The sequence below is a fragment of the Melozone crissalis genome, unplaced genomic scaffold, assembly GCF_028551555.1.
Source record: "Melozone crissalis strain CALT ecotype California unplaced genomic scaffold, PUWL_Pcris_2 ptg000036l_1, whole genome shotgun sequence".
In the NCBI taxonomy this organism is placed as follows: Eukaryota; Metazoa; Chordata; class Aves; order Passeriformes; family Passerellidae; genus Melozone; species Melozone crissalis.
Genome location: NW_026535814.1, coordinates 6,110,345 through 6,137,035, shown reverse-complemented (window position 1 = coordinate 6,137,035; position 26,691 = coordinate 6,110,345). Strand labels below are relative to the sequence as shown.

General features: G+C 40.4%; 1 protein-coding gene across 3 annotated transcripts in view; it reads right to left on the bottom strand.

The window, feature by feature from the left end:
* Positions 1 to 26,691, bottom strand: part of TRPM3 (transient receptor potential cation channel subfamily M member 3) — a 383,001-nt gene that overhangs the window by 5,766 nt on the left and 350,544 nt on the right. For all 3 annotated transcript variants that reach the window (XM_054283455.1, XM_054283456.1, XM_054283457.1), the window contains 6 exons: positions 26,551 to 26,679; positions 22,431 to 22,682; positions 17,251 to 17,425; positions 8,059 to 8,209; positions 7,316 to 7,515; positions 6,058 to 6,190 (listed from right to left, as the gene is read on the bottom strand). In XM_054283455.1, the coding sequence (XP_054139430.1) occupies positions 6,058 to 6,190; positions 7,316 to 7,515; positions 8,059 to 8,209; positions 17,251 to 17,425; positions 22,431 to 22,682; positions 26,551 to 26,679 (1,040 nt within the window). The remainder of the gene's footprint in view (positions 1 to 6,057; positions 6,191 to 7,315; positions 7,516 to 8,058; positions 8,210 to 17,250; positions 17,426 to 22,430; positions 22,683 to 26,550; positions 26,680 to 26,691) is intronic.

The window sequence follows — 26,691 nt, the reverse complement described above, 5'->3', positions numbered from 1 at the left end:
TGATAAAATCACATCAGCCAGACAAGGAGGTTATGGTCTGGAGAGATACACCCCTAATCTGGTCCTTAAAATGTCTTAAATAAGTGATTTTTTTCTATTTTCCCATATTCTTGGGAAAATGTTTCTGCAGTCAGTGAATAAACAGCTTGAATTGTATTTCCTTTAGGAATAGTTTTGAATTAAAACACAGTTTCAAAATGAGATTGCCTGTTTTGCTTTGTTTTTTTTTTTTTTTTTTTTTTCTCCATGGGTATCCAGGAGCAAGGATGAATCTTTTAGCAAATCTCACAGTATCCATTTATGATGTCTCCTTCACACCTGTGCTTATCCTTGCAGCAAGTTTCAATGTATTAGAAAGGGTATTATTCAATATGTTATTCAATGTATTAGAAAGTGCCCAGCCATGCTAACAGAATGAGAAGAAAAAAAGAGGATGCTACATGTAAAACATGTATCAAGGTGAGCTGCTGAAGCTCAAAAATTTCACATAGTGAAACGAACATGGACTTTACCAGGACAATATGCAATAATGAGGGGAGAACTCAGAACCTGACCAAGATTTTATATTATTTGCAGTAAGACTTTTTAATTATGGTTTGGGAGATGATAACTTTTGCTGGCTTTCATTTTGGTTTCTTTATTTTTAACCTTTGCACATTAGTTCATCAATAATTTATTTAAAATAATTCTTTAATGGGACTCAGTCACTCTTTTCAGAGGTAGACCTCCTAATTGAATGGTAGAATTTGGTTCACAAGTCTCTTAGTTGACCTAGGTCCATTTCTAAGACATCAGTCATATTTCAAAATCCTTTTCTAAGACATCATTCATACTTCAAAATCCTTTTCAAAAGCCACAATGACCATTGACATGAAAGTCACTTACAGAGATCCCCCTGAGCTTGTGATAGGCGATTGTGGAATGGTTGTATTTAAGTAAAACACAGACAGCAGCTCCCAAGCCTGTAACAGGGTACTTTGCCTGACATCTTTTGATAAAGCAGTGCTGATGCAAGCAGCCAGCCAGTTTTCCCGGGTGCAGTGGTTTTTCCTGGCTAAGGGAGTTGGGTTGTCATGGCTGCATTCCCACTGGAGCCTAAGACCACTTAACTCTTTATGACCACAGAGAGATGCCACGAGAGTCACGGACCTTTCCTGCTGTCATTTTTCATGTCTGGGTCTGGTAGGGTCAGTCCTTTTTACCAACACAAAGCTATTTCTGTGCACTTCAGCCTGCCAGCTCTGAAATCAAGATAATAGCTATGTCCTCATCCACACAGACGCTGTATTTGTAATTGCACTGCAGATTATAAAGTGCTGTACTAATGGATACCACAGAGTACCAAAGATGACATAATAATATCTGCTCTAACCAGCTTATCTGCTTTTCAAATACTGTTATGATGTGACCCTGCTTCTTTTGAAAGCAACATGATGTTTTGCACAGGTATGAAAGAACTGGGACCTGTTCACATGGAACAAATGTGCTGGGTTACTGAAGTGATTGTTTCAGTGACTTCATGCCAGATCAAGAAAACCAGTGCAGCATTTTTTGATCATATTCCACATGTCTTTCTTCTGGTCAAGATGCAGTACAGTGATTAGAAAGGAAGATTCTCCACAATAGGTCATGATTCTTCCATTGCAATGAAGTGAATTTGTCCAACTTAGCTTTCCTCACAGGTTTTCAGGAGATTCACCATGCACGCTTTGATAAATGCATTCAAGGGAAAAACCTTACAGCCTTGTACTGCTTTATATTTTTCCACTTAGCCCATCACTTCATCTGATATGTATCAGTAACCTGATGCTACTTCCAAATGCTTGTGTGAAATCCCAGATAGTGGGCTTCTGTAGCAGAGCATCTCAGCCCCCACAACTGTTGTTTGCTAGCCAGTCAGATAACTCAAACAGGACAAGCTGTCTTGTATTTCAGGGGGTATAACCTTGAATAATCACTAAGTGATTTTGGTGCCATGGTCACTGGTCTAGCATCTCCCGACTGCCAATAAAAATCTTAGAGATCTGGCAAGACAGACTGCATTTCTGACTGACATCCACTCACTTTACAACTATAAAAGCCACAGAAAACCTTCACAAAGCAGAATTCTTGTATACATTTTCCTGGAAATGTGTGAAGTTTCTCCTGTTAGTAGGAACCTACTTTGTAGTTACTCCCCAGGGGTCAAGTGAAGGTATTTGTGTCCATTGTCATCGCTTTGGTGGTAAGTTGCATTTGACTCCTAATCAATACTCTTTCTTTTGTTAGCTTTAATATAGGTACCTTGATACAGTGCACTGTTTCATGCTGTAATCCACTAGTAGTTATTTTAGTTATATACTGTGGACTAATTCTGATTAAGGTTTTTCATCTGTTATCTACTGTCTGTTTAATAAATAATTCTTTTACATAAATATATCTGATTTGCCATCATTAAACTTGCCAGACAAAGTGATTCCTTAAATTTAAACTGTTGACAAAATCTGAGGTTAAGGAAGGACTGGTCTTGATTTAGACCCCTTTCTGTGAAGGAATTTAAATACACAGTGTAGTTCTTTCTTCCCATGAGAGTCGGAAGGCAGAAGAAGCAGGGCTTCTTTGATAAACTTTGTCTGTAGTTCCCACTCTCCCAGCAACAGCTGCTCCTCTCAGCTGCTTAGTCTGAGGTCAAGGAAAGACAAACATCAAAGTGCTGTTCTATGCTTTTAATTTCTGAATGTGAAGTGATCAGGTAAAGGAGGGATCCTGTCTGGTGACATCAAATATGGAGACTTTGGTGGTATCTGTTGTTACACGAGAAGTAAGGAGATTCCTGAACTGAGGCAGGCCCACAGGATGCCAGGGTGGACTATCCCAAAGTGAGAGCATCAACTAAAGCTTGTTGCAGGTGAGTCAGACAAGACATTGTGGTCCTGCCCCAGCACAGCCCCTGACTGCACAGTTGAAATCATTCATTGACACCCAAGTCAATGCATCAACGCACAAGATCTCTTCTTGCTTTGACTTCCTGAGCCCCTTCATCTGTCTCTGTCTCTCGAACCCATTGAGGCTTGAAGCAAGACTCTGTTCCCATCTTACATTTCCCTTCCAGTGCTAGCCTCCTACTCCTGCTTCCAGGTATGCTGGGCTTTGTATGCAGGGTGTGCAGCTGTTCCTCCTCCTGGCAGGACCTGGAGCTGCTGCTCAAGCAGAGGGGAGCATTATCACACATGCACAGAGGTGAGGGAAGGCAGCGACTGGTCCAGGTGCAGGTGCAGGTGCAGGTGCAGGTGCAGATGCAGGTGCAAGTGCAGATAAGTCACACAGGGCCTGTCCCAACCCTTCCCTTCTTGAGCCTAACAGCATGCTCAGCTTCTTGTAAATGAAAGGTCCTTGGGAAGAACTTCACTCACATTTCCAGGGTTTTCTGGTCCCATTTTACACCACATAAAGCTGACCTAATTGGACAGATGACTAAATTGATATCTCATGGCTCTAACACGGGTCTTATACTTGGTCTACTACTACAGGCTAGTGACTGGGCATTGGAAGAGAAACCATAGTCTTGCATCTTCTCTGCTTTCTTTGCTTGGTATCTTGTTACTTGTGCAATGATAACTCTATAAAGAAACTCTAAAGTGCAAATCTGGATTTTACATATTTGAATGTTCCACAGGTTACAAAAATAATTCTAGTGATGTCATGGTTTAGGAATGGTATTCTCCAATTTAGAAGCCATGATGCCACTTCCCCTCCCCTGCTTCAATTGGAGGCACACAAGGTGAAGTTTGATACAAGAACAACTTACTGGAAACAGCAGTAAAGAAGAGAATAAACAGTAACAACAACTAAACTACAACAAAAGGTGGAAGAAAGAGAAGGAGAAGGAGAAGGAGAAGGAGAAGGAGAAGGAGAAGGAGGATAAATATTTACAGTGAAAATGCCCTGTTCCATCCATCACGTTTTCTCTACCAGAAGGAATCCCTCCTCCTAAGAAGCAAGAGTCCCTTTCCCATGCTCCTGACAATGACATAAGGTGGTATCAAACAACCTCAGGGTCCTCCCACCCCTTCCTGGCTACTGCAAAAGTTTACCTCACCCTGGCTGGAACCAAGACAAGTGGTTTAGATTTAAGAGGACTTGGTCACGACTGCAGGCAAAATAGAAGACCTGGGCATGCTGTTTCTAAAATGTGTTATGTACGATACTCAGATAGCCCTGATTCGTCAAGTATCTTTTAAATATTCCTCAGACCTATTATGTAGTAAGAACTGCATTCACCTGGGATGTCACTGATTGGGCCTGGGAGTGACCTGTGTACCCCACAGGGTCACTGCCTGGATCTCTCTTACAGAGCTGGGGCACCCTGGTCTCCACATTAAACTATTGGCTAAGATAAATGGATTTTTAAAGAGCTATTTCTCTGTGAGGCTCAGGTGTTTGCCTTCACTTAGGATTCATATTCAGGAGCTTGATTCTGGAACAAGGTGCTTTAAGCTTTTCATTTAAATTAGAGATAAGGGCTCTTTTCCTACAAAATAGGGTCAGCACAGAATGGAAAGGCAGCCTGTAATGTTTTCATTTTCAAGGACTTACAGCACTTGCATGATGTAGGAGAGGACCTAGCTACATTACTTCTTATTTACAGCTCTTCAAAGATACCTCTTTCTTCCTTGGCCACCAAATGAAAAGCTATACTCAGAGATTTGAACCTGCATCTGTGACTTTTCAGTTCAGTTCTGTGGCCACCAGACCACAAGAAAAAAAAGGTACTCAGTTGGACCACAGACCAGTTTATCTACTATCTTACTTTGAAGTATATGTAGTTCTTTCGCCTGTATATTCTTCAGTCTTTCATATTTTTTGCTCAGGAACTTTATGTGCTCAACATGATCTCTATGTATTTAGCAGTCCTTACTGGATTTCTCTTTCATAAGCTTGTCTAGTCTTGTTTGAATGCATGTAGCATTTTAGCTGACATCATCAGCTTCTTTTAGACCTCACCATCTTTCAAAAATTTGTTCTGTTACACTATTTAGAGAGTGAAAAAAAAAAAAGATCACCTATTTTCTGTTTATTTTGAACACAGGATCCTGCTAAATTATTCTCTTACTCCCCTATATCTTGTTCTGAACGTGACAGCAAACAATTGATTTCTGTGCACCCTTTCCTTGCTCTCACACTTACACAGACCTCTATAATTTCATCCCTCATTTGTCTCTTCCAGACCCAGGAATGCCGGATTACTTTGCCATCCTTTACAAGGTAGCCATTCCATGCCTTACCAACTTCCCCTCCAAAATCATTTGAATTTGCAGACTAGCAACTTCCACTAAATTACTGTATTGCTTTTTCCCTCTGTTCATTACTGTAGGTGAAAGGTCTCATTCCATCTAAAATCCATGTTGCTATTGGTTCCAATGAAACTAGCTTACTAGCCAGGCTATCCCGAAACAAGGCTTGCTTTTTATCTGAATCACTCACAGATAAACTCTAAAGTCAGGTTTTTCTTTGAGGAACTCTAACTTACTCCCATTTTGTTGTGTCTACTTGTGCCCTGAAATCCTGTTTCAAGAGCTGAAATGCAAGCATAATTGGTGCCTCTCACTGCATCAGTTATACTTTAATACAACTGGATAAAAGATCCCTCTTACAAACCTTATCATACAATGATGTGGGTTGGAAGGGACCTTACAGATCATTCAGTTACAACCCTCCTGCCATGGGCAGGGACATCTTCCCCTAGAACAGGTAGTTACGTGTGGTTTCCCTCAGAGCCACACCTAGCCCAGCCTTAAACACATATGCTTCAGCAAAAAAACCCCAAAAAACCAAAAAAAACCCAAAAAACCAAAACAAACAACATCAACAACAAAATAACAAAACCCCCCCACAAAAAAACCAACCCAAAATCACAAACCAGAAAAAGAGAAAATAAACTCATCACATTTTATCACTTTACTTTTTAATTACAACTTACCAAAATTACTTCATTTCCTTTTACAAGAAAAAAAGAAAGAGTGAGGGTGGTGACAGAAACACATTTCCAGATTAACTTATGAGAACAAAAAAGTGCACCTTTCTGAAGTGACACGGATTCTTTCATCATTGGAGGAGTTGAATCTGTCATCCTTTTCTCTAAAATACTCTTCTATGCACTGCTCTTCAAAATCATGGACCTTTTTCAATTCATCCTCAGTTATGAAAAGTTCTGTGGAAAAATTTTGAGAAATAAGAATTTGGCAAATATTAACATGTGAACTAACTACATTCTTATTTGTGAAACTCATGGACTTAAATTTCATAAGCAAGTATGTGGCATTTTGATATCAAAACAGATAGATGCTGTTAATTATGGAATTAGTGCTTTAGTTATATATGATTCTGTAGACAGAAGCACCTAAGCAGGCAAATGCTGACCAAACATGAATATGTTCTGATTTCATGAGATCTAAGCACAGCTGCTGGTCATGACTGGACAGATGGTGAAAGCCAAAGTCCACCTTTAACCTAACAGACAAATAATGAGATTAGCAGACTGCTAGGAAGGAGTCTGAGCATGCAGGGGTCTGTCTGATGTGGCCAGAAGTGACACCTGCAGGCAGCAGTGTGATGGGAGTGGGAGGAGAGCCGTCTGGCTGCATCTCCAGGGCCACAAGTGACTCCTGCTCCCTCCTCACAGAGAAGTGGGCTGTGGCATTGGTTAATGCTGGGCAGAGATACCCATCCCTTAGCTCCCTGCCTCTGGCATGCACATTGGGCAAGGTGGAGATATTCTAACTCAAAGAATTAGATAGAGAAGAGGAAAGCATTATCAAAATAATCTGACAGGTTTCTCATCATGGTTATGGGACTTCATTTAAAGCCTGTTGAGGAACTACTCCTCCAGTCTGAGTCAGAGTCAAGGAGAGATTATGTAAACAAAATTGCCTTTTACCATCTCTAAGCTTATCTAGGCAAAAAGTGTGCTCAGGAGAAGTATGCGCTGTTTGCTCTGTATTTTCAAAAATAAAGCTGGAACTGTCATGGAGTGAGAAGAATTCCAGCAATAACAGACCACTAGTAACAGCAAAACAAACCTCTCCGCTTTGAAGGAACAAACAGGCAACAACCCCAAATAGTTCCAGAAAAACACAGCCTCCTTAACATTGCAAAGAGAATGAAGGGTTGGGCAAATCAGGTAAAACTAACTAATTTAGGCAAGGTTTTTGCAGGTGAGAGTTGTTACTTTGCTGGGAAGGTTATCAAGGTTCAGGGCTTTGACTTCATGCATGTCAAACACTAGACGTTATGAAAGGAATTGTAAAGCCCCCTTTCTGCATCATCTGAGTCTTACTCAATCCATAGTCTCTCTCATCTGGGTCACTTTCATGCTTCCTCCATCTGCAGCAGAGGTGTTGAAATATCATTGTCATGTGGCTGAAAATGATCAGAGGTGGTGGGAGAACAGGTCTTTCGTGGAATGTCATGATGAGCTGGTACCTTTGAAACTTCCAAACTTGGTTTGATATAGATTTGACTTCAAAAAACGTGTTGCTAGAAGGCAAGAAGAAGAAAATAACATCAGCCTGAAAATGGGTTTGGGTGCTTTGCCAAAGATGACATGACAGCATCATAACTAGATACATTTCAATAACACTGGCAAATGTTTCCTTGTCACAAGAACAGGAAGCAGAACAAAAGAGGAAGTTTTTGCCTGGGCAAAGCATGGTGATAATCAGCCTTTTTGAAGTACCTTATGATTGTAAATGTCTGCACTGTACAATCCCTGAGTCTTACAACATCCCATTGAGATGGGGAAGTATTTTTACCTTTGTTTTCCCTATTGGGAATGAATGATGCCATAACTGAGCCTTATTTGGCTTCTTTGCCCTGGTTCCCATCAGGTGTCTGTCCTTGTAAATGAGCACAATGTGAAAAACTCGGCATTTCCCTTGTTTCCTGGAGACAAGCCTCTTTCCCTCTCCCCCTTACATCCTAGGAAAATGTATCTCAGCCAAAGCCAAAGCTCAGCAGTCTTCGCAGGCTGTGAACAATATGCATCCTCCCCAAGTCTATATTTTGCAAAGTGCCACTCACTTGAAAACTGCAATGAGGAGATTCACCAAAAGGATGTTTGCTACCAAGAGGTAGCAGGCCATGATGGCAGGAACGATCCATGCTCCTGTCTTGCAGGGAGGTAGCTGGATAATTTTGCCATCTTCTCTGGTTTCATTTTGACCACAAGGTGCTGGGAACAAAATTTAGAAACAAAAAAATGCAAAATGGGAATTAAACATATTTTTTCAGTAGTTTGTGCGGAAATATTTAAATATTTATAATGGCCTGCCTGCCAAGGCAATATCATCCAAATTACAATGGCATTGACATTCTCTCCTCAGAAGTTTATGCTTGGTATCACAGATTTTACAGGCTGTAGTTTTTGTTATTGTGTGTTATGTGCCATGGGTATCAAGATATTTCTCTCAGGACACATGCCTAGTGCGAGTAAGCTGCCTATTTGCATATGTAATACTAAATAATATGGTAGTCTGGTGGCAATTAGTGGCTGTGAAAATGAAATTATTGAATTGTTTAATCCTACAAAAAAGCTTGCATATTATTTATTTAACAGTGAAAACCTTGTCTTTTTTTATTGATTGAGAAGGATGTGATAAATAAGGAAAAGGAAGTCCATGAAAGTAAATGAAAGAGTAGACATTTATTGCTGTGCACTGCACTGTGTCAAGCCCCACTAGGACATAGTCATAATGACTTTCTGCTATTAAGGACTCTTGACTGCATGCCTAGAAACAGTGGGGGAGATTATCAAGTCTTTACTGAACCAGGTACAGGGACATATATGCAGCAGAGATGCCACCTGTTTATTCCACAAATACATTGGAATCAAAATGTTCTTGATATTAATGTTGTAGAACTGAAGCAAGGGGAGAGAAAACATGGTGAAATAGTTTTCCCTGCTTGTGTTTTAATATGCCTTCATGTGCAGTGAAGGATAATCTTCATCTCTAAGCACGGGTTCAGTTTATGTCTCCTCAGCTTCAGTCCTGGTGGTTCTACGGATCTCCATAATCAGCTCTTTGAGAAAATTATGGAAGCAGTAGCTTACAAATACAACCCATCTTAGTAAATTTTGCACAGCACTACAGCTAGCTTTCTCTCATCCCCATCAAAAAGAAGTTTAAGTGAGGAATTTCCAAAGTTCTCAGCACTGGCTCAGTTCCTAGTGATTTCATTGGAGGTTTTGTACCAACTTCATGGAAAATGAGGTTTGATGATGCCATATGTAGAATTTCATTGTACAGCAGGAAATTCACATTTCCAGTACCAACCATTGCATCTTCTCGAAAATGTTCTTCTGAACTTGGTTCATTGAGCTTGACATTCACTTGTGGATGTCTGTACTGGCCATCATATTACATTATGTGTGATTTTGGTACTTTGTTTTGGGCACTATTACACACAGAACCATTGTAGCCAAATGTGACACAAGACTACATGACCTCTCCAAAAATATTCAACTCACTGAAAAAGAAATCCCAGAGTGGAATACAGGCAACCCTGCTTTTTATCAGCAGCTCCATTGTATTTGGGCACATGGTGTTACCAGTCCTTCCTGTTTGCAAAACCACATTTTATTACTGGAGCAGGCTGAGACTATGCAATTCTTCATTTCCAAGTAAACATCACTTTGCAAATCATTTTAAGGCAGGGCTATTTTCACACTCCTCCAAGCACTGGTTTCATTTAGACATTCAAAATACCATCAGTGTAGCGCTGGGAGTGTGGAACTCTCTGGTCTTGGCCTTCACCCAGCAGAAACTGCACCATTCAATTCCTCTTGCTATCAGCATTCAGTGTGAAACTTATGTCTCTGTTTGTGTGGAAACATTAACTTGCTCATATATTGAGTCAGAGGTACAAAGTCCAATACAACAAAGTACCAAAACCCATTGTGATTTCACCAGTGATAGAACAATCACAGTATCTGAAACCTGTTGTCCTCTTTTGTGCTGAAAACAGAACAAATAATATCTTTCCAAATAATGAGAAAAATTTTGAAAAGCATTTTTCAAACCTTAGATAAATGAGATCAAAAACTCAGGTCCAACTCTGGTTCCAATTCTATTATCCTTTTTTCCCCCTAAAAAACATAGAATTTAATCTAGGAAAAAAAACAGTTAAGAAGACAAGAAATATTTCTCCAGCTCCACTTGCTTACAAGTGGGTAATCTCTGTTGGTATGTGCCACTCAGTGATGGCCAAATTAGATTTCTTTTGCAGACATGTTCCCACAGTCTATTCTATCATACCCATTGTGGTTCAGCTTGTCCTGAAGCTTTGCAGTAGTTTTTCTCTTTTCTCTTTTGCATATTTTGTTGTGGGAGCATGGGAATACTAATTTCTTGCCTTACTAATGGAGAGCTAAGCCACCACTTAATTTTCACATCTTCAGCTGCAGAAGAAAACATATGATGTGTGCTCAAAAATGCAGAAGTCTGTGTTCCATGGCATGTCATTGAACATCTTCTTTCATATTTAAACTATGACATGCATTTTCAAGAATTTTTTTCTCTATGGTTAATTGAAGGTATGTACTCTGCCTTGCCCCTGAGGAATCTGCTCTGCCCTTCATGTATAATATCATTCAAAATATGAATTATTTTTGGAGAGATGAAGTAATTTTTGTAATATGTGCATTAATATATTGTAATATATTTCAAAGCCCAATGTTAACATGTATGCAAATTTGACTCATCTGTTTTACATTATAGCCTTGCTCTAACACAAACCACAGAACACTTAATTCTAGCAAAATGCTTTACTGAAGAAGCAAATTCTGGTAGCATAATGATATGCCAATCTCAGTTAGCTGAAAAAGCCAACAGCTCTGATACCTATAGGCCACTGAATAAAGTTCAGACACTATGTCCTGAACCTAGGCTTTAGAAAACAGTAAATGGTTGGAGTTTTAATTTAAATTATATGAATTAACTTCACAAAGCTTTAAAAAATTGCCTCTTGACACCTGTAGATGTACATACTTTTTGCATCCCTTGCTTCCTTTTTCACAATCTCTTTCCATGCTTATTTTTCCTTTCTGACTCCCATTTACAGTTTCCTGCTGGGACTTCCTTGCTGCATTCCTAACACTTCCTCTTTCCTGTCCAGGGAATAGTTGCAAAAAAGCCCAAAAGTAATTCAAGCTGCTGTGTGTTTCAGGCCCATCGTGGAGGCAGAGCTCAGGAAGAATTTCCCTGCTGTAATTACTGTCATGACAAGGACACTGTCCACATTTAATGTGTGTTGGGTGGAGGGATTGGCAAAGGATGCTGGTGAGTTTCTGCATCATGACTCTTACCCCAGCTGCACCCTTCCAGAGCAGGCGTGGGAAATAATGAAAAGACCAAATGGCACAATTGAACAGCTCTGCCACTAAATAGCTTTTTGCCTTTCATGAAAACTTCTCCTATAAAAATGTATACCACTTTTACAATAGAAATTGATTGGTTTGAAATCACAATAAACTGAGGGATGCTTTCCTGTTCACAATTATAAATAAAGTGGAAACAAATAAGTGCAACCAAATAACAAAACAAATTTTTTTTAAAAATTCAAGTCTGGTTATTTTTAATGCACTTTCATAATACTATTTATGGGTATGTACACACCTTCCAATTTTGACCCACAATGAACCCAAAATATGTGAAAGTATTTTATTATTTCTGAACCAAATGTCTAAGCAGCCTTACCAGCTTACCAGGCTGGTAAATATTGAAACGCATTGCCCTCCCACCAAAAATATTAAGTGGCCTTCCTAAAGTTGTTCTCTTCTTCAATGATGGAGAAAATACTAAAATCTGCAAACTCTGAATTTCACAGAATTACTCTGTTCATCAATAGAAATATCCAGGGATTTGATGTGTGTCTCCTTACTTCAAGAACATTTCTTTAACTGTAGCATCCTGACCATGTTGCTTCTTGACCCAGGCCACATTAAATGTGACTTTGAAGGGTCTCTTCAATCTGCTGGCATTTTAATAATAATTTATAGCAAATCCCTGTATTTTTCTTGTTCACTCTAGTGCTTTATTCCTCCTCTACTCTACTTCTTACCCCATTAAAAATAGCCAACCAAACAGAACTTGAATTAGAACATCAGGAGTGCTAGATATGGGAATACTGCTGCAATCCAGCCCAGAGTGACTTTCAAAATTGTTTGTAGTCTGTGCAAAAATCTTATCCACCACCTTTGTCTAACAACCTTAAAATTATTGCCACAGGTATGATTTATTCTGTTTTGTACAGAGCTTTCTGTTCTGTTTGTTCTAATTCCAGAAATGTCCATGAAAATGACAGGCCAAGTAGGAAGCTCCTATTGAAAAGCATGCAGCCTGTAAGGTCATAACGAGTTTAGTATGTAATTTTCATTTGTACAAAGAAATTTTCAAGAATTGTAAAACTTAAACAGATCTAAAAGACTAAGAAATTTAAAGAATTTTTAAGTTTTTCGTATTAATTATAGTTTACTCTGAAGATCACTAAATAGTTAAAATCTGTGTATGGGAGTCTCTCATCTTCTAAAACTATTGCATTCTGGTTACTTGATATTCCTGTCATACAATTGAAACAGAAAGAGGTCCCATCTTTTCCTCTTAAACTAGGTAGGTTTTTCCAAAACAGAAATAGACATAAGAAATAAATTCAGACTGATCTTCAGATTCCAGATGGCACGTGAAGTACTGTCAGCTGGTAAAAAAATCCAGATGGAAATCCAACCTGTGAGACACCAGGAAAACCTGAAAACCTTCCCAGAAGCCATGTTGACTAACAGCAGGTTCAGTTTCTTGGCCTTTTGAATACAGGAAAATGTGAGCTCTGATGTTCATTTTCTACAGATAACTGCCATTTCCCAACCTGGCATTTATGTCCTCTACCTACATGTTTTTTACCAACAAACTCACATTTCCATTTCAGTATTTCTTATATCCTTCTGTAACCATAGTATTCTGGAGGGGCAGATAGTTCTGTAAGGTGAAAAAAAGTTCTTCACAGGTGAGAACTGTCCTATGAATATTCCTGACTAAAACTGCCAGCACAAGTGCCAACGTGAGGTGAACTGAGGGAGAGATTTTACAGTATTTGTGGGAAATCCACTTCTGGACAGGCATCCACTGAAGCAGTTACATGGCTGGCTGCTGCCCCACGGATCCCATTGGGCAGCACAAGGCACAGATGGATTAGGAAAAACAGCCTCCAAGTGAGACAGTTGCATGTGCCATCACCAGCTCCCTGATTCAGATTCTCCTTCCTCCCCCAGCTATCAGTGGATAATAATATATTTTTACTCAACTACATAATTGAGATCAGTCTATTTTTTTCAATTTATCAAGCTCTTATTATTATTCCTTTCCTGAAATATATTAATTTTTAATTTCCCAACCTTTAAATAATTTATAAATTTGATTAGCTTACTGCCTGCTTTCAATTCTATGGTCTAAGCCTTTATCTGAATCCCAATAGTTGGTAATTGGAGTTTTCTAGACCCAAATCAAAACTCAATAGCTCAAGTTGGTTTCAGTCATGATTGATGTTTCACTTGGACTGGCTGGACTTTTCCATGAAGTAGCTTGACTATTATAGTATACTATAGTAGCTTGACTATTCCTTGATCTTTACATACTTTCAAAGACTGTTTCATGAAATTGCTAAAACTTCCTGAGTAGAAAACATGGTATGTGAAACCTTCTGTCAGTGCCAGATCAGCTACATGGAATGTTCTGAACATCTGCATACAGTTATGGGGAAAATATAGTCTAATTAACTGTAATTGCACGTCCTTTGTTTATAGATCAAATTCTACTCATTTCCTGCTCAAACACCTAGAGGAAGACCGTTATGATTGCACTGTGACAGTGAAGTCTGTCTTTTCTAGCTCCCCATTCCCCAGGCCACGTGGAGCTGGGCTGTGGACTGGATGGGACTGAAAGGGCACCAGGAGTCCAGGATGTCCCCACTGCTGGCAGCAGTCACTCTGCCATGTGCTGCTGTCTGTGGCTCCTCCCTCAGCATGTTTTAGGCACATTCAGCAGTTCTCACTTCTCACACTCTCTTCATCCAAGAATCACTGAAGCCTACCATTCTAGTTCTACATCTTTTCATATGGAGCACCTGTTTAATATGACAAGCCTTTTAGATTTTTTAGTGGTCATATTATGATGAACTGCCAGTCTGAGAGGAACTACTTAGAGAGTGGTTTTTCTGGTTTTATTGACTTAACCTGAAAATTTGAACACAGATCTAAAAGATTTACTCTCTTCCACCCCACTTTACAACTGATTCTTAGTCAGAAATTTGTAGGTTTGTAGCAGTTATGGACATCACTGATAATAAAAACCACCACTGAATAATGTGTTCATAATCCCAGAAGTGAGGATATAGTGTGTCCTCACTTTTGAGTTGAAGATGAGATCACATACCAACAGGACATTAACACATACTCCAGCTTACATATTTTTCCTTAAAAATGATATGAATACAGAAATGATGGGTAAAAAAAGTAAATATGCACTGTTTTACAACAAGACATTTAGCAGTGTGCTGAAACAAAAATCACAGTAGACCCACTGGATGAAAAGGCTGCCAGCTGATGAGATGGACTCAGGCATTGTATCTGGTCAGCCTTGATGGCATGCTTCACAAATAAAATAAAAATAACTAATTAAATAGATAAAACTGATTTTTCTTTAAAAAAAGTACATTAGAGATGTTAGAGTAGCCTACTTTTCTGTACATTTCTCAGATACCAGGATTGATTTCCAGGAGACTAGCTCAAATAAACATGCTTTTCCATGATCAGCACTTTTACTGAAACCTAAGTTTGCAAATAATGTAGCAATATTAAACACCAAAATATAAACAAAATCACAAAGCAACCCCCTTTTTTTGCTGTTAAAATAATGCTGATTAAAAAAAGAATGTGCTCTAAATCATGAAGATAAATCACAATTTAGATGTAGCATAACAATTTTAGAACATGCTTATCTTATTTGAGAAAGTACAAACACTGTAGCACTTAAACATGAGCACAGTGGCTGATTTAGCTTAGAATAACATGGAAAACATAAATAACAGCAAATGTTTAAACAGTGAAAAAATGTGAGTATACTAGTAAAACCTTCTGGGTGTCCATTGGATCATTTTGATTGTGTAACAACATCACCAACTATTGCTTGTGCTGCCACAGATAACATTTTTGAGACAATTGAGCATCAGACAGACATGACATACTGTACACAATTTGTGCTAGGAGAGTGGCAGATTCTAATTCCCTGCATCATCTGCCTCTCAGGAAGGAGGAAGTAGGTTTTGCTTTTCATTTTGACATCACTTTTGCTGCAACTCCAAATTTCTGTGACACAGGTAGAAAAACAATATGTCTATATGTAAAGCCGGAGTTTAGGCCACCAGGAATTTTACTTTCCCTAAGCTTCAGAAATAATTACTCTGCATCTTTTTGCATTATTTAAATGTTGTGCATCTAAATAACACAAATCCTCATGTAAGGGTGCGCAGTCTGCCACCCTGCTTTCATACTTAAACACCCTTCAGTTTCTAAAATTTATGGGTTCTAAACTGTAATCAGCCCTTCATTAAAAAAAAACAAGAACACTTTATTCAGCCAATTGCCATGTTTGTTGTACTATGGTAGTTACTCAGTACAATATCAATAAATGGCCACTTATAGAGGGACAGACATTATTCTGCTTGTAGAAGGAAGTATTGTTTTAATGGTACAAATCTTTATTGCTCTAAAATATGCCTTCAGAGCAAGACAAAGTTTTATATCCCCAACTATTACGCCTTTGGAATTAATGAATTTTTAAAAATAAAAGTATAGGGTAAAGGATAAAAAGGAGGGAACTGGGTAAAAAGTGAAAACATAGTGAGAAATTTTGTGATTATAGCTATTTGCTTACTTCCTTGCATGCCATGCTGCCTCTGAAAACCAAGTAGGGAAGCAAAGATAAAAAGGAGGTTTCATCTGTATCCAGAATAATGATACTGTGCTAGCCAGGAAGAAGATGTCAACATGAAACTGCTGCAACATCTGCCATGGGATACTGAAACTATATTCAACTGGGGGCATTATTTGTGATATAGATACATTTACTACTTTTAATCAGATCAGGAAAATTTTTTTTCACTCAGATTTTCTCACTACTGAACAAACATCAAATAAATTTTGAAAATAATGTCATTTCCTAAAATGGTACATAGAATAAAATGAAATATCCTAAACAGAGCTTTAATGGAAGCCATCTGCCACTGGAAAAGGTACTGACTTCCAAATCCTGTCAAGACTTGCATGTAGTTAAGTAGGAATGATGAACATCAGTTACATGACAGTAGCTGCAAAAGATGACATTGTTTGTGATTCTTAGTTTGGTCATCTACTGCATCATTTCTCATGACCAGATCTCTCATTTGGTGGTAATGCAATGAGTGGGACCCCAAGATTTAATCTAAACAGCAAACCAGCATTTTCCTGATCACCTATCTGATGAATCCTGAGGAGTAAATATATTTAATACTGTCTCTTTTCCTGTTTGCATTGGAGTGAGCACAGTTTTGCTTTCTAAACAAAAAAAAAAAAAAAAAAAAAAAAAAAAAAAAAAAAAAAGCAGCAATATTCTAATTCTAAAAATGGATCTAATTATTAGACCCAAAGAATTGCATCAAAGGGTTTAACTTAAATGCAGTACTGAAAAGGTAACAGAGAAAAGAAAACACATCAGGTTAGATCCCTATCAAATACAGGAGCTGAAAGGTCTGACCCCTAATTATTAGACATGATCATCAATATGAAGTTAGACAAAAAGTATTTAGGTCTAAAAATAAACCAAGGGATGAGAAAAAATAAGTGACCTTTTGTGTCCCAAGTACACCACCAAATTCATGTTGGATACTAGGAAGGGGATTCTTGCCACCAAGCTGGTAAAAAGGACACATTTATAACCTTCTCTACATGCACGATAATTTAGCATTACAGATTTCCAGTGAAATGATTGCCAAGTGATGCCAGAAGCATGTTCTGTAACTGACACCCCAATACTAGCTGAAAAAAATTCTTTTGTGATCATTCTCTGTGTTGGAGAAGTTCCTCTATCCAGAGCCATTTATTGAGCAAACACACATGATCTAATAGGACATCATCTGATCAAAGTTGGATACCTGACTTTGGAGTATGAGAATCATAAACTTGCTTACGGTCTATCTGGTCTGCAAACACTTCCCCATAGATCATCCAGTAAGGCATGTAAAAAATGTTTTTCGCCAGCTTCCACGAAGGCTCCTCATTGGGGAAGAGAATGGCCTGTCTTGCCACACCAAAGCTCATCAGAACCACCAACATGATGATGACAAAGTACATCATGTCTATCATCTGAATGTAATGACAGGAAAAAGGAGAGAAAAAAAGAGAGAAAGGACAACAATTAGAGGAAATTTTTGTCCATATTCCTATTATCATGAACTGCAAAAAAGGAAAAAGGTCTGTGAATCTTAGAATTTTCAGAAACAAATTTTGAAAAGCCGTTCTCATTTACACATAAAAAATATTATTTTTCAAAGAAGTGAAGTGGTATTATCGTGTCCTTGATTTTACCCAGTGTGACTTCCAAGAACAATTCAAATGTTATGAATAGGCTTGAAAATACAGAGTACCATCTGGTCACACCAGTTGCCTCAACAAGAATATATGGGTTCAGTGGAATCAGCAGCCGGGTCTGGGTAAGGGTCATGAGATGATGTTTATAGGCACCACGTGGCAACTGTACCTAAGCAAAAGGACTGACATGGATAGTTTTATTCACTGGTAGTCATTATCTCGGAGCAAAGGGAGCTGCAGCTAACATACGGAGGAACGGGTGGCAGAACAGCCTGTTTCTGCAACATAAGGGACACCATGGTGGTAACCAGTGAGAAAGGAAAGCTGTGATACTGGCTGGGATAAAAATCCGCTTGGTGGGGGAGTCTGACAAATGCCACATTAAAAAAACCCAATCAGATAACAGACAGTGAACTCTGCTCTTCTCCACTGCTGAGGGCCTCATTCGCATATGCCCAAGATTAACTAGTGTTTGCAAACAGTGCCCACCCATTCAAAATGTTCCTGAAAACTGTGGGACAGCAATCCTACAAGATGCTAAATAGATCTGAAGATTAGAAGAAGCACTGTTCTAGAAAAAGCCCTCAAGGGAGCAGAACAATGGGTGTCAGGCAGGTACAACAGAGATTACCCAAAGTGAATGTGAAAAAAATGGGAGTTGTGTTAAGTCCCTGGTAAGATCCCTTTAAAACTTAGAGACTTGCCAGGTCTTCATAATTGTTACAACTGAGCTGTTTTTCACAGTTCTGGACATAACTTTTACCTCTGCCAAAACTCAAGTTGAGAATCCTCTAAACCTTATGAGTTTTATTCCCTCCAGTCTCTGCATTTTCCGGCTCAGCTGAATCCAGCCCTCCCTGCAAGAGAGGCGTGAGCCCAGCCCGTACCTCAGCTGGTGCCTGGTGGCTCCGTAGGGCACCGCTGCAGCCCCAGGGCAGGCTGCTCGTGGCACGGGGCTGGTGGAAGAGGGACCTGCCTGCAGCAGGTGGAGCTGGAACTGCTGCAGGCGTTCCTCCATTTTAAAGCAACCTGAGGTCAAAGCAACACTGGGGAAGTATGTACCAGAGAAAAGAGGCTTACAGAGAAAAAGCTATGCTTGTGTTTAGAGAGAGAGGATCTAGGAGAAAGGCACCAGCAGAGCAGGGGTCAGATGAGAGAGAATCAGGAAGATGGAAAGAAGGACCCAAGGACAAGTGCAAAAAAGCAGGGGAAAACAAAAGTCTTGAGGTTCATAAAATAGCAGGAAAGAAAGAAAATAACCTTGGGGACATAAGAGAGGAAAAGAAATGCTTTAAATAATTAAAAACCAGTGAAGTCAACCATCAACATTCCTCTTTAACTCAGGGCATTAATCTCTAAAAAAATACTCCTTTAAGAAGAGAAATTCCAGATCATTGTACTTCAGAAAGCATCCTGAAATGGGAAAGTTGAATAATGACATTTAGTTCTCACTGCTTTTAGGGAACAAACCTAGAGGTGAAAACCAATTCCTCCTTTCTTGTCTGATCAAACTTTGTTTCAGATGGCAATATATAACTTGATATGTTGTAATGTAATAACTATTTAAAAATTTCATGCAAACAAATAAACAAAATCAGTATTTTGAGGCAATTTAAGACAATGTATTAAATGCTTCAAATATTTTTGATCAGGAGTCACATGGGTGTGACCTCATGACCTCATTTTGCAAGAAATAAAATTTTTAGTGCTGTTCCCCATTCAAGATCCACATTACTTTTCTCCTCCCTCAGCTGGGTATCTTCTAAACTCTCAGTAACTTGTCTGAAATACAATAAAATATATGGACAAATTTCCACTGACTTTAATGAGCATTGTATCAGGTCCTTTGGCCTGTGATGTCAAATTACAATTGGTGTTTTAGCAAGGCAATCTAAAGAACTCATCAGTTATCTGTTTAAAAAAGTGTTAAAACACAATTTTTTGGGGAACAATTTAATAAAGAATTATTTCAACTTTTGTATTTGCAGAAATGCTAAAAAATGCAGATATTTCCACACATTAAAGGAACTGATATACCTCTGACTCTCTTGACATTCCACAGTTATTTAATTCAATTTAATTCCTGAAATTTCCTAGAGGAAATTAGTTATATCACTGTGCAGAAATCAGAAAAGCAGAAGCATATTCTGTTACTGAAATCAGTAGATAATAATAAGCTTGGCCATTCAGTTTCCTCCTTGTACCTTCATCTTTGCTTTAACCTATTGTTTTTAAAAAACTCAAGCCCATTCCTGCTTCTTGCTTAATTTCCCTTGCATGTTTGCTCAGAGTGGCCAGAGGTAAAACTTATTATGGGTATTTCATTGACTGCAGTGTAGAGGCAGGCAAAGAGAAAGCTCCTCAACACTGGAAAGATAGAAAAAGCCGTAATTTTCCTCCTGTGTCTAAAATTTACAATAGAAGCTCAAGAAAAGGTCTCAGGCATTAAATATGGTCTGTTGAGGACCTCAGTAGTTGTGATGTGCTTACTTTGTAGAAATATGTATAATCAACTTTATGTCCTTCACAGTGCTGAACTGAGCTTTCAACACCATTTGGAAGAATGCAGGGAGGTAGAGAGAGACACATGATTTAAACAAAAATACACAAGAGAGCCCATGGAGCAGCCTAGAATCAGCAGGTGCAGCTCCCAGGGAGTGTGTGTGTTGCACAAGAGAGTAAGCTGGTGAGAAAATAGATGTGAGAGGCTGATCTGAGTAACTCCAGGTGGTTGTGCATTGCACGTGTGGGCAAAGGGGATGTGCCAGAGTGGCTGAAAGTGCAAGGAAAGTTGAACAAATGATGAAAACCAAGCAACTGAAAGGTACAGAATAGAAGAATTTGCCTCCTTTAACAGCTGCCCAGAACTTCAGAACAATTTGGCTGCTAAATTCAACACCCTCTAATGTAGATACTGAGCACACAGAGGTTAGAGATTTTCCTGCATTTGTTTTCCACAGAAAGTGGAGTGAGGTTTGATTTGTTGTGAGTGACACACGTGTGAGTGACAAAGGAATGAAAATGCTATTAATTTTAATCACTTCCTTTCTGCCTGACATAGCAAAAAAATGAACCACTCTTTGTACTGCTGGGGGAGCTGGACTCCTATCAGCCACCTGTAACACTGACTACTAGAAGTTCGTTGCACATGGGCCCTCTATTATTGAACTGTTGCTCACTCTGCCTGTGTTAGCACCACAGAAACTTTAAGTGCATGTATCTGTGAAAAATAAAGCAGAGTACAGGGGTTTTTTCAGATGTTTTATACATTTTGTATTGTGTAAGCCCCAGTGACCACCAGATCCACTGGCAGAAAGGGAGTCCAAATGTGGCAGAAAAGAAACCTGCTAAAGCAGTTTTTCTCTTTGATCTGTGTTCCTGCTGAGTATTTTCACTCTGGAGCTCTGCAAAACCTGATGCTAACCTCCTTTATGCTTTCTTGGAGGAAGGGCACTTCAAAATCCCTTTTACAGGACATAACAACTCAACTATCACTTTCATGTTTTCTCTCAATCTCTCTCCCTGGCTTTTTTTCCATTAAGCTCTTTTTTCTTTGTCAAACCCAGCACTGTGGGCTTGCAGTAGAAAGCTGGTAAATTGAGAGATAAGACAATGGTTCCCTGTTGGACAGAGTGTGTAAGTGGAAGTATATTTTGCATTTCAGTTCTACACCTGCTCACTGTGCCTGTTGTGACTAATGCAATACCAAGGAGATATTGTAGCCCATGCACTCATACATGTCCCCTTTTCTTATGATAGTGAGGATGGACGAAGCTTTCCTTAAAGGACCATTGTGAGATAAATACAACAGACAGCCTGTTTGGACTTGCTGATTATTGTCCCATGCCAAACAGATAGCAGTATTTCATCTAGAGGAGTTAATGTTAATTTTACTTTTTTTTATTTAAAGTGAGCTTCAAGCGGCTTTAATCTATTTAGAAAACCCCAAATCTTAAACATCAAAATGCATGAAACAGACATGATTTACACAAGAAAAGCTGGATACTGTATGTGAAATGTGCACACATGTATCAGCTACATACGCAGATATCCAAATATCAGGGATGTGTGCATTTGCATCTGTAAATCCAGCCATTTTCTTTAACTGAAACAAGCAAAATGCTGTTTAATTGCAACAGTTCAATGGAAACATGAAAATTGAAAATTGAAAAGTCAAAAGTCAAGCATGTGGAAGTAAATGTCTCTTGATTTCTTGTGCATGCATTTGCTATTACACAAGCTGTTAATATTCCTGCTATGGTGTGTATGATTGATGTGGCCAGGGCACAGAGGTTGCAATTATGCCAATGGATTTCTCATGTCACCAGGACACACCTGAACTTCAAAGATGGAAGACCATGTGGATGTGGATCAAACTGTAGAAGGGTCAGTCTTCACCATAACCATTATAGTTTTGAACACACCATGACTGTCACAAGACACTGAGAGTCTCAAGGTACTACACACCTGAACAATTTTTTCTTTACCTTAACAAACCACCTTCCTTTAAAATCACTACATCTCCTTTGTACTTTCTGCAAATGAGGCACACAGGGGTTTAGGGTGGCTCTGCTGTTGAAGAGTGATGTCAGAGAAAGGAAAATGATACATATCTAACAGAAGAGGAAATACCCATCCTCGATTCTGGAGGTTTTGATTCAGTCTACATGGAAACACTAACGTAAAAATCATACGGGTGGATCTGCAGCAATGCCACTGACTAAGGACACCGAGCCAAGAACACGCTGCCAAAGAGAAGAGGATTGCCCAGTGCTGTTACCATTTTCCCGATCATCATGACGTAGGGCCCCAGGTACTTGTTGACACCGAAGATGTCCAGCAGCCGGATGTACCAGTAGATGATGTTGACGCAGTAGATGACGCGGCCGTCGCTCCGTAGAGGCAGGTCTTGCAGGCGGAGAACCATCCCAACAGAGAACAGGAGGATAGCTATGAGGTCAGTAACATTCCAGTACTCCTGGAGCCAAACTTTGACTTTTTGCAGCAGCTTCCCAGGCTCTGACATGAGGATCTGAAGGACAGAGGAAATGCAGAGGAGAGGAGCTGAGCTGTTTTCATATAAAGGTGAAGAAATCTGTAGTAAGCAGATAGATATATGCCACAAAGGCCAAAAGAAAAGCTGATAGATCCTTATCATCCTTATCATACAAATATCTCAGGTACTCTCTGTTATTTTTCTCTTGAAACCTTCCGCAATTCAACCATTAACATGTATCTATGTGCAAGAGACTTTAAAGGACAAAGCGGACAAAGGACTCAGTCTACAATCGTCACCAAATCAGTAGAAATGTGTGTATGTATTTCTGTTTTTCAAATGTATTAACTCTACCTAGGGTCTTGGAATGGAGGGTAAAATACGGAAAGAGTTTTTAAATCAGAAAATTCACATCTAAAGAAGCTATAGATTTGCAGAAAGTTACATTAAAATATGCATCAAATGACCAAGAATAATTAATAACCATAAAGCTCTGCATCAGAAATTTAATAAAGAGAGACACTAGATAGTACTTGGGCCTGTTTTTTGAAATTAGGTTACACAGCTAAGAATAAAGGTCACAGAAATAAATAATCTTACCTTATGAATTTATTGTCATTCTCCTTGAAAGATCATTTATGTAACTCTATTGTTTTTCCAAAATACTCTTAAAACTATTATTCAAGTGATCTCCATGAATAAGTCCCACCATTTAGAGAGTTAACAAGCTGTTGGTTTTCATTTTCTATATTTAGCCCAAGAACATTTGAACATGCTCACACAGTTCCTCAAAAAAGATGAATTTGTTTTTGGAATGAATTTTGGGCTCATCTGCGAACAATTCCAACATCTGCTTAGAAATCAATCGTCACAAATGTTCTTGGTAAACTTTTGTGGAAGTGCCAGTTTGGGCTGAATGATTAGGCAAAAATCAGGTCACACAACTCCTGAGTGCAGCCTCCTACCTGCTGAGCCAGCAGTGCCTTGGCTCCATTAGAATTGCAGAGTCCTCGTGTGGCTACTGCCACTGCTTTCCTTTCTCTTCTGCCTAATGACGTGTACTCATGGGCCACTCAAGCAGGGTCTTTTCCTCTGTTCTTTTTATTTATTATGTAGCATTTATTACACAGTGTCAGAAACCCATCTTTGAAGCCCAAGTGTGGCAGGCAAGCCCATTTTTAGTCTAGTCCTCCAGAGCACTGGCTTCAGAATGTACAAACACAAGTGGTAACAGATTCAGCCCAGGGGTACAAATGTGTTCTTTCAGCTGAGGTCAATGGGACTTGCATTCACTCACATTAGGGCTGAACTGGGCCTCTGGTGTCACTGTGGGATAAATGGACCTTTGGCTAAGTGAAAGAGGACAGCATTAGGTAGGAGAGACCACGAGGGCAGGGTTAACAGAGCCACTTCACTCATTTTATAGACCGAGTGCTATTTTATATGCTCTGTCTCTGCTCTGTGTGTCTGCTTTTGCATCCTTAGGCAGATGCACACTATTGCTTGACACATCAAAAAAATTTTAGAGTCACATTTTAAGGAATTTTGCCGACCTTTAAGGCTTGTCAGAAGGTCCCTATGTACTTGTGAATGCTATTAAAGGAGCATCACTCTGAAATTTGAACACAGAAATTTTGTGGGAGTAGAAGGAGAAAAGGAAGAAAGGGAGGGAGGGAGGGAGGAAGGAAGTGGTGGAAGGAAGTGGCGGAAGTGGCGGAAGGAAGGAAGGAAGTGGCGGAAGGAAGGAAGTGGCGGAAGGAAGTGGCGGAAGTGGCGGAAGTGGCGGAAGGAAGTGGTGGAAGGAAGAGGCGGAAGTGGCGGAAGGAAGGAAGGAAGTGGCGGAAGGAAGGAAGTGGCGGAAGGAAGGAAGGAAGTGGCAGAAGGAAGGAAGGAAGGAAGTGGAGGAAGGAAGTGGCGGAAGTGGCGGAAGTGGCGGAAGTGGCGGAAGGAAGTGGCGGAAGGAAGGAAGTGGCAGAAGGAAGTGGCGGAAGGAAGTGGCGGAAGGAAGTGGCGGAAGGAAGTGGAGGAAGGAAGTGGCGGAAGGAAGTGGAGGAAGGAAGTGGTGGAAGGAAGGAAGGAAGGAAGGAAGTGGCGGAAGGAAGGAAGGAAGGAAGGAAGGAAGTGGCGGAAGGAAGTGGCGGAAGGAAGTGGCGGAAGTGGCGGAAGTGGCGGAAGTGGCGGAAGTGGCGGAAGTGGCGGAAGGAAGGAAGGAAGGAAGGAAGGAAGTGGCGGAAGGAAGGAAGGAAGGAAGGAAGTGGCGGAAGGAAGGAAGTGGCGGAAGGAAGGAAGGAAGGAAGGAAGGAAGGAAGGAAGGAAGGAAGGAAGGAAGGAAGGAAGGAAGTGGCGGAAGGAAGTGGCGGAAGGAAGGAAGGAAGGAAGGAAGGAAGGAAGGAAGTGGCGGAAGGAAGTGGCGGAAGTGGCGGAAGTGGCGGAAGTGGCGGAAGTGGCGGAAGGAAGGAAGGAAGGAAGGAAGGAAGGAAGGAAGGAAGGAAGGAAGTGGCGGAAGGAAGGAAGGAAGGAAGTGGCGGAAGGAAGGAAGGAAGGAAGGAAGGAAGGAAGGAAGGAAGGAAGGAAGGAAGGAAGGAAGGAAGGGGCGGAAGTGGCGGAAGTGGCGGAAGTGGCGGAAGTGGCGGAAGTGGCGGAAGTGGCGGAAGGAAGGAAGGAAGGAAGGAAGGAAGGAAGGAAGGAAGGAAGGAAGTAAGTGGCGGAAGGAAGGAAGGAAGGAAGGAAGGAAGGAAGGAAGGAAGGAAGGAAGGAAGGAAGTGGCGGAAGGAAGTGGCGGAAGGAAGGAAGGAAGTGGCGGAAGGAAGGAAGGAAGTGGCGGAAGGAAGTGGCGGAAGGAAGGAAGGAAGTGGCGGAAGGAAGGAAGTGGCGGAAGGAAGTGGCGGAAGGAAGGAAGGAAGTGGCGGAAGGAAGGAAGTGGCGGAAGGAAGGAAGTGGCGGAAGGAAGGAAGGAAGGAAGGAAGGAAGGAAGGAAGGAAGTGGCGGAAGGAAGGAAGTGGCGGAAGGAAGGAAGGAAGGAAGTGGCGGAAGGAAGGAAGTGGCGGAAGGAAGGAAGGAAGGAAGGAAGGAAGGAAGGAAGGAAGGAAGGAAGGAAGGAAGTGGCGGAAGGAAGGAAGGAAGGAAGGAAGGAAGGAAGGAAGGAAGGAAGGAAGGAAGGAAGGAAGGAAGGAAGGAAGGAAGTGGCGGAAGGAAGGAAGGAAGGAAGGAAGGAAGGAAGGAAGGAAGGAAGTGGCGGAAGGAAGGAAGGAAGGAAGGAAGGAAGGAAGGAAGGAAGGAAGGAAGGAAGGAAGTGGCGGAAGGAAGGAAGTGGCGGAAGGAAGTGGCAGAAGGAAGTGGCGGAAGGAAGGAAGTGGCGGAAGGAAGGAAGGAAGGAAGGAAGGAAGGAAGTGGCGGAAGGAAGGAAGTGGCGGAAGGAAGGAAGTGGCGGAAGGAAGGAAGGAAGGAAGGAAGGAAGGAAGGAAGGAAGGAAGGAAGGAAGTGGCGGAAGGGAGTGGCAGAAGGAAGTGGCGGAAGGAAGGAAGTGGCGGAAGGAAGGAAGGAAGTGGCGGAAAGAAGTGGCGGAAGGAAGGAAGGAAGTGGCGGAAGGAAGGAAGTGGCGGAAGGAAGGAAGGAAGGAAGGAAGGAAGGAAGGAAGGAAGGAAGGAAGGAAGGAAGTGGCGGAAGGAAGGATGGAAGGAAGGAAGGGAAACTACTAATTTTAAAGAAGATAGACATTTTTTCCTGCTTTTTTTTAAACAATCCATTTGCCTTTCTGAAAAAAAGGGCAATTTTATGATATGCTCATTCATAAAAATGAACCCTGAGAGAAATAATATAGAAAGATACTAAAATGAAAAAAAAAACAAACCTCAAACCCCATGCTTATTCCTTTTATACTATTTATTGGCTGGGGAGACTTTACCTCTCTCATCTTCTCTATTCCCAGAGTGAAAATGTATGAGATGACAATCCATTCCTGAATAGATGGCCAGCGATCCATCTTCACCAACACAATGTAGTTGAACAGCATCAAGTAGCCTATGTATGCCAGCTGTAAAGAAAA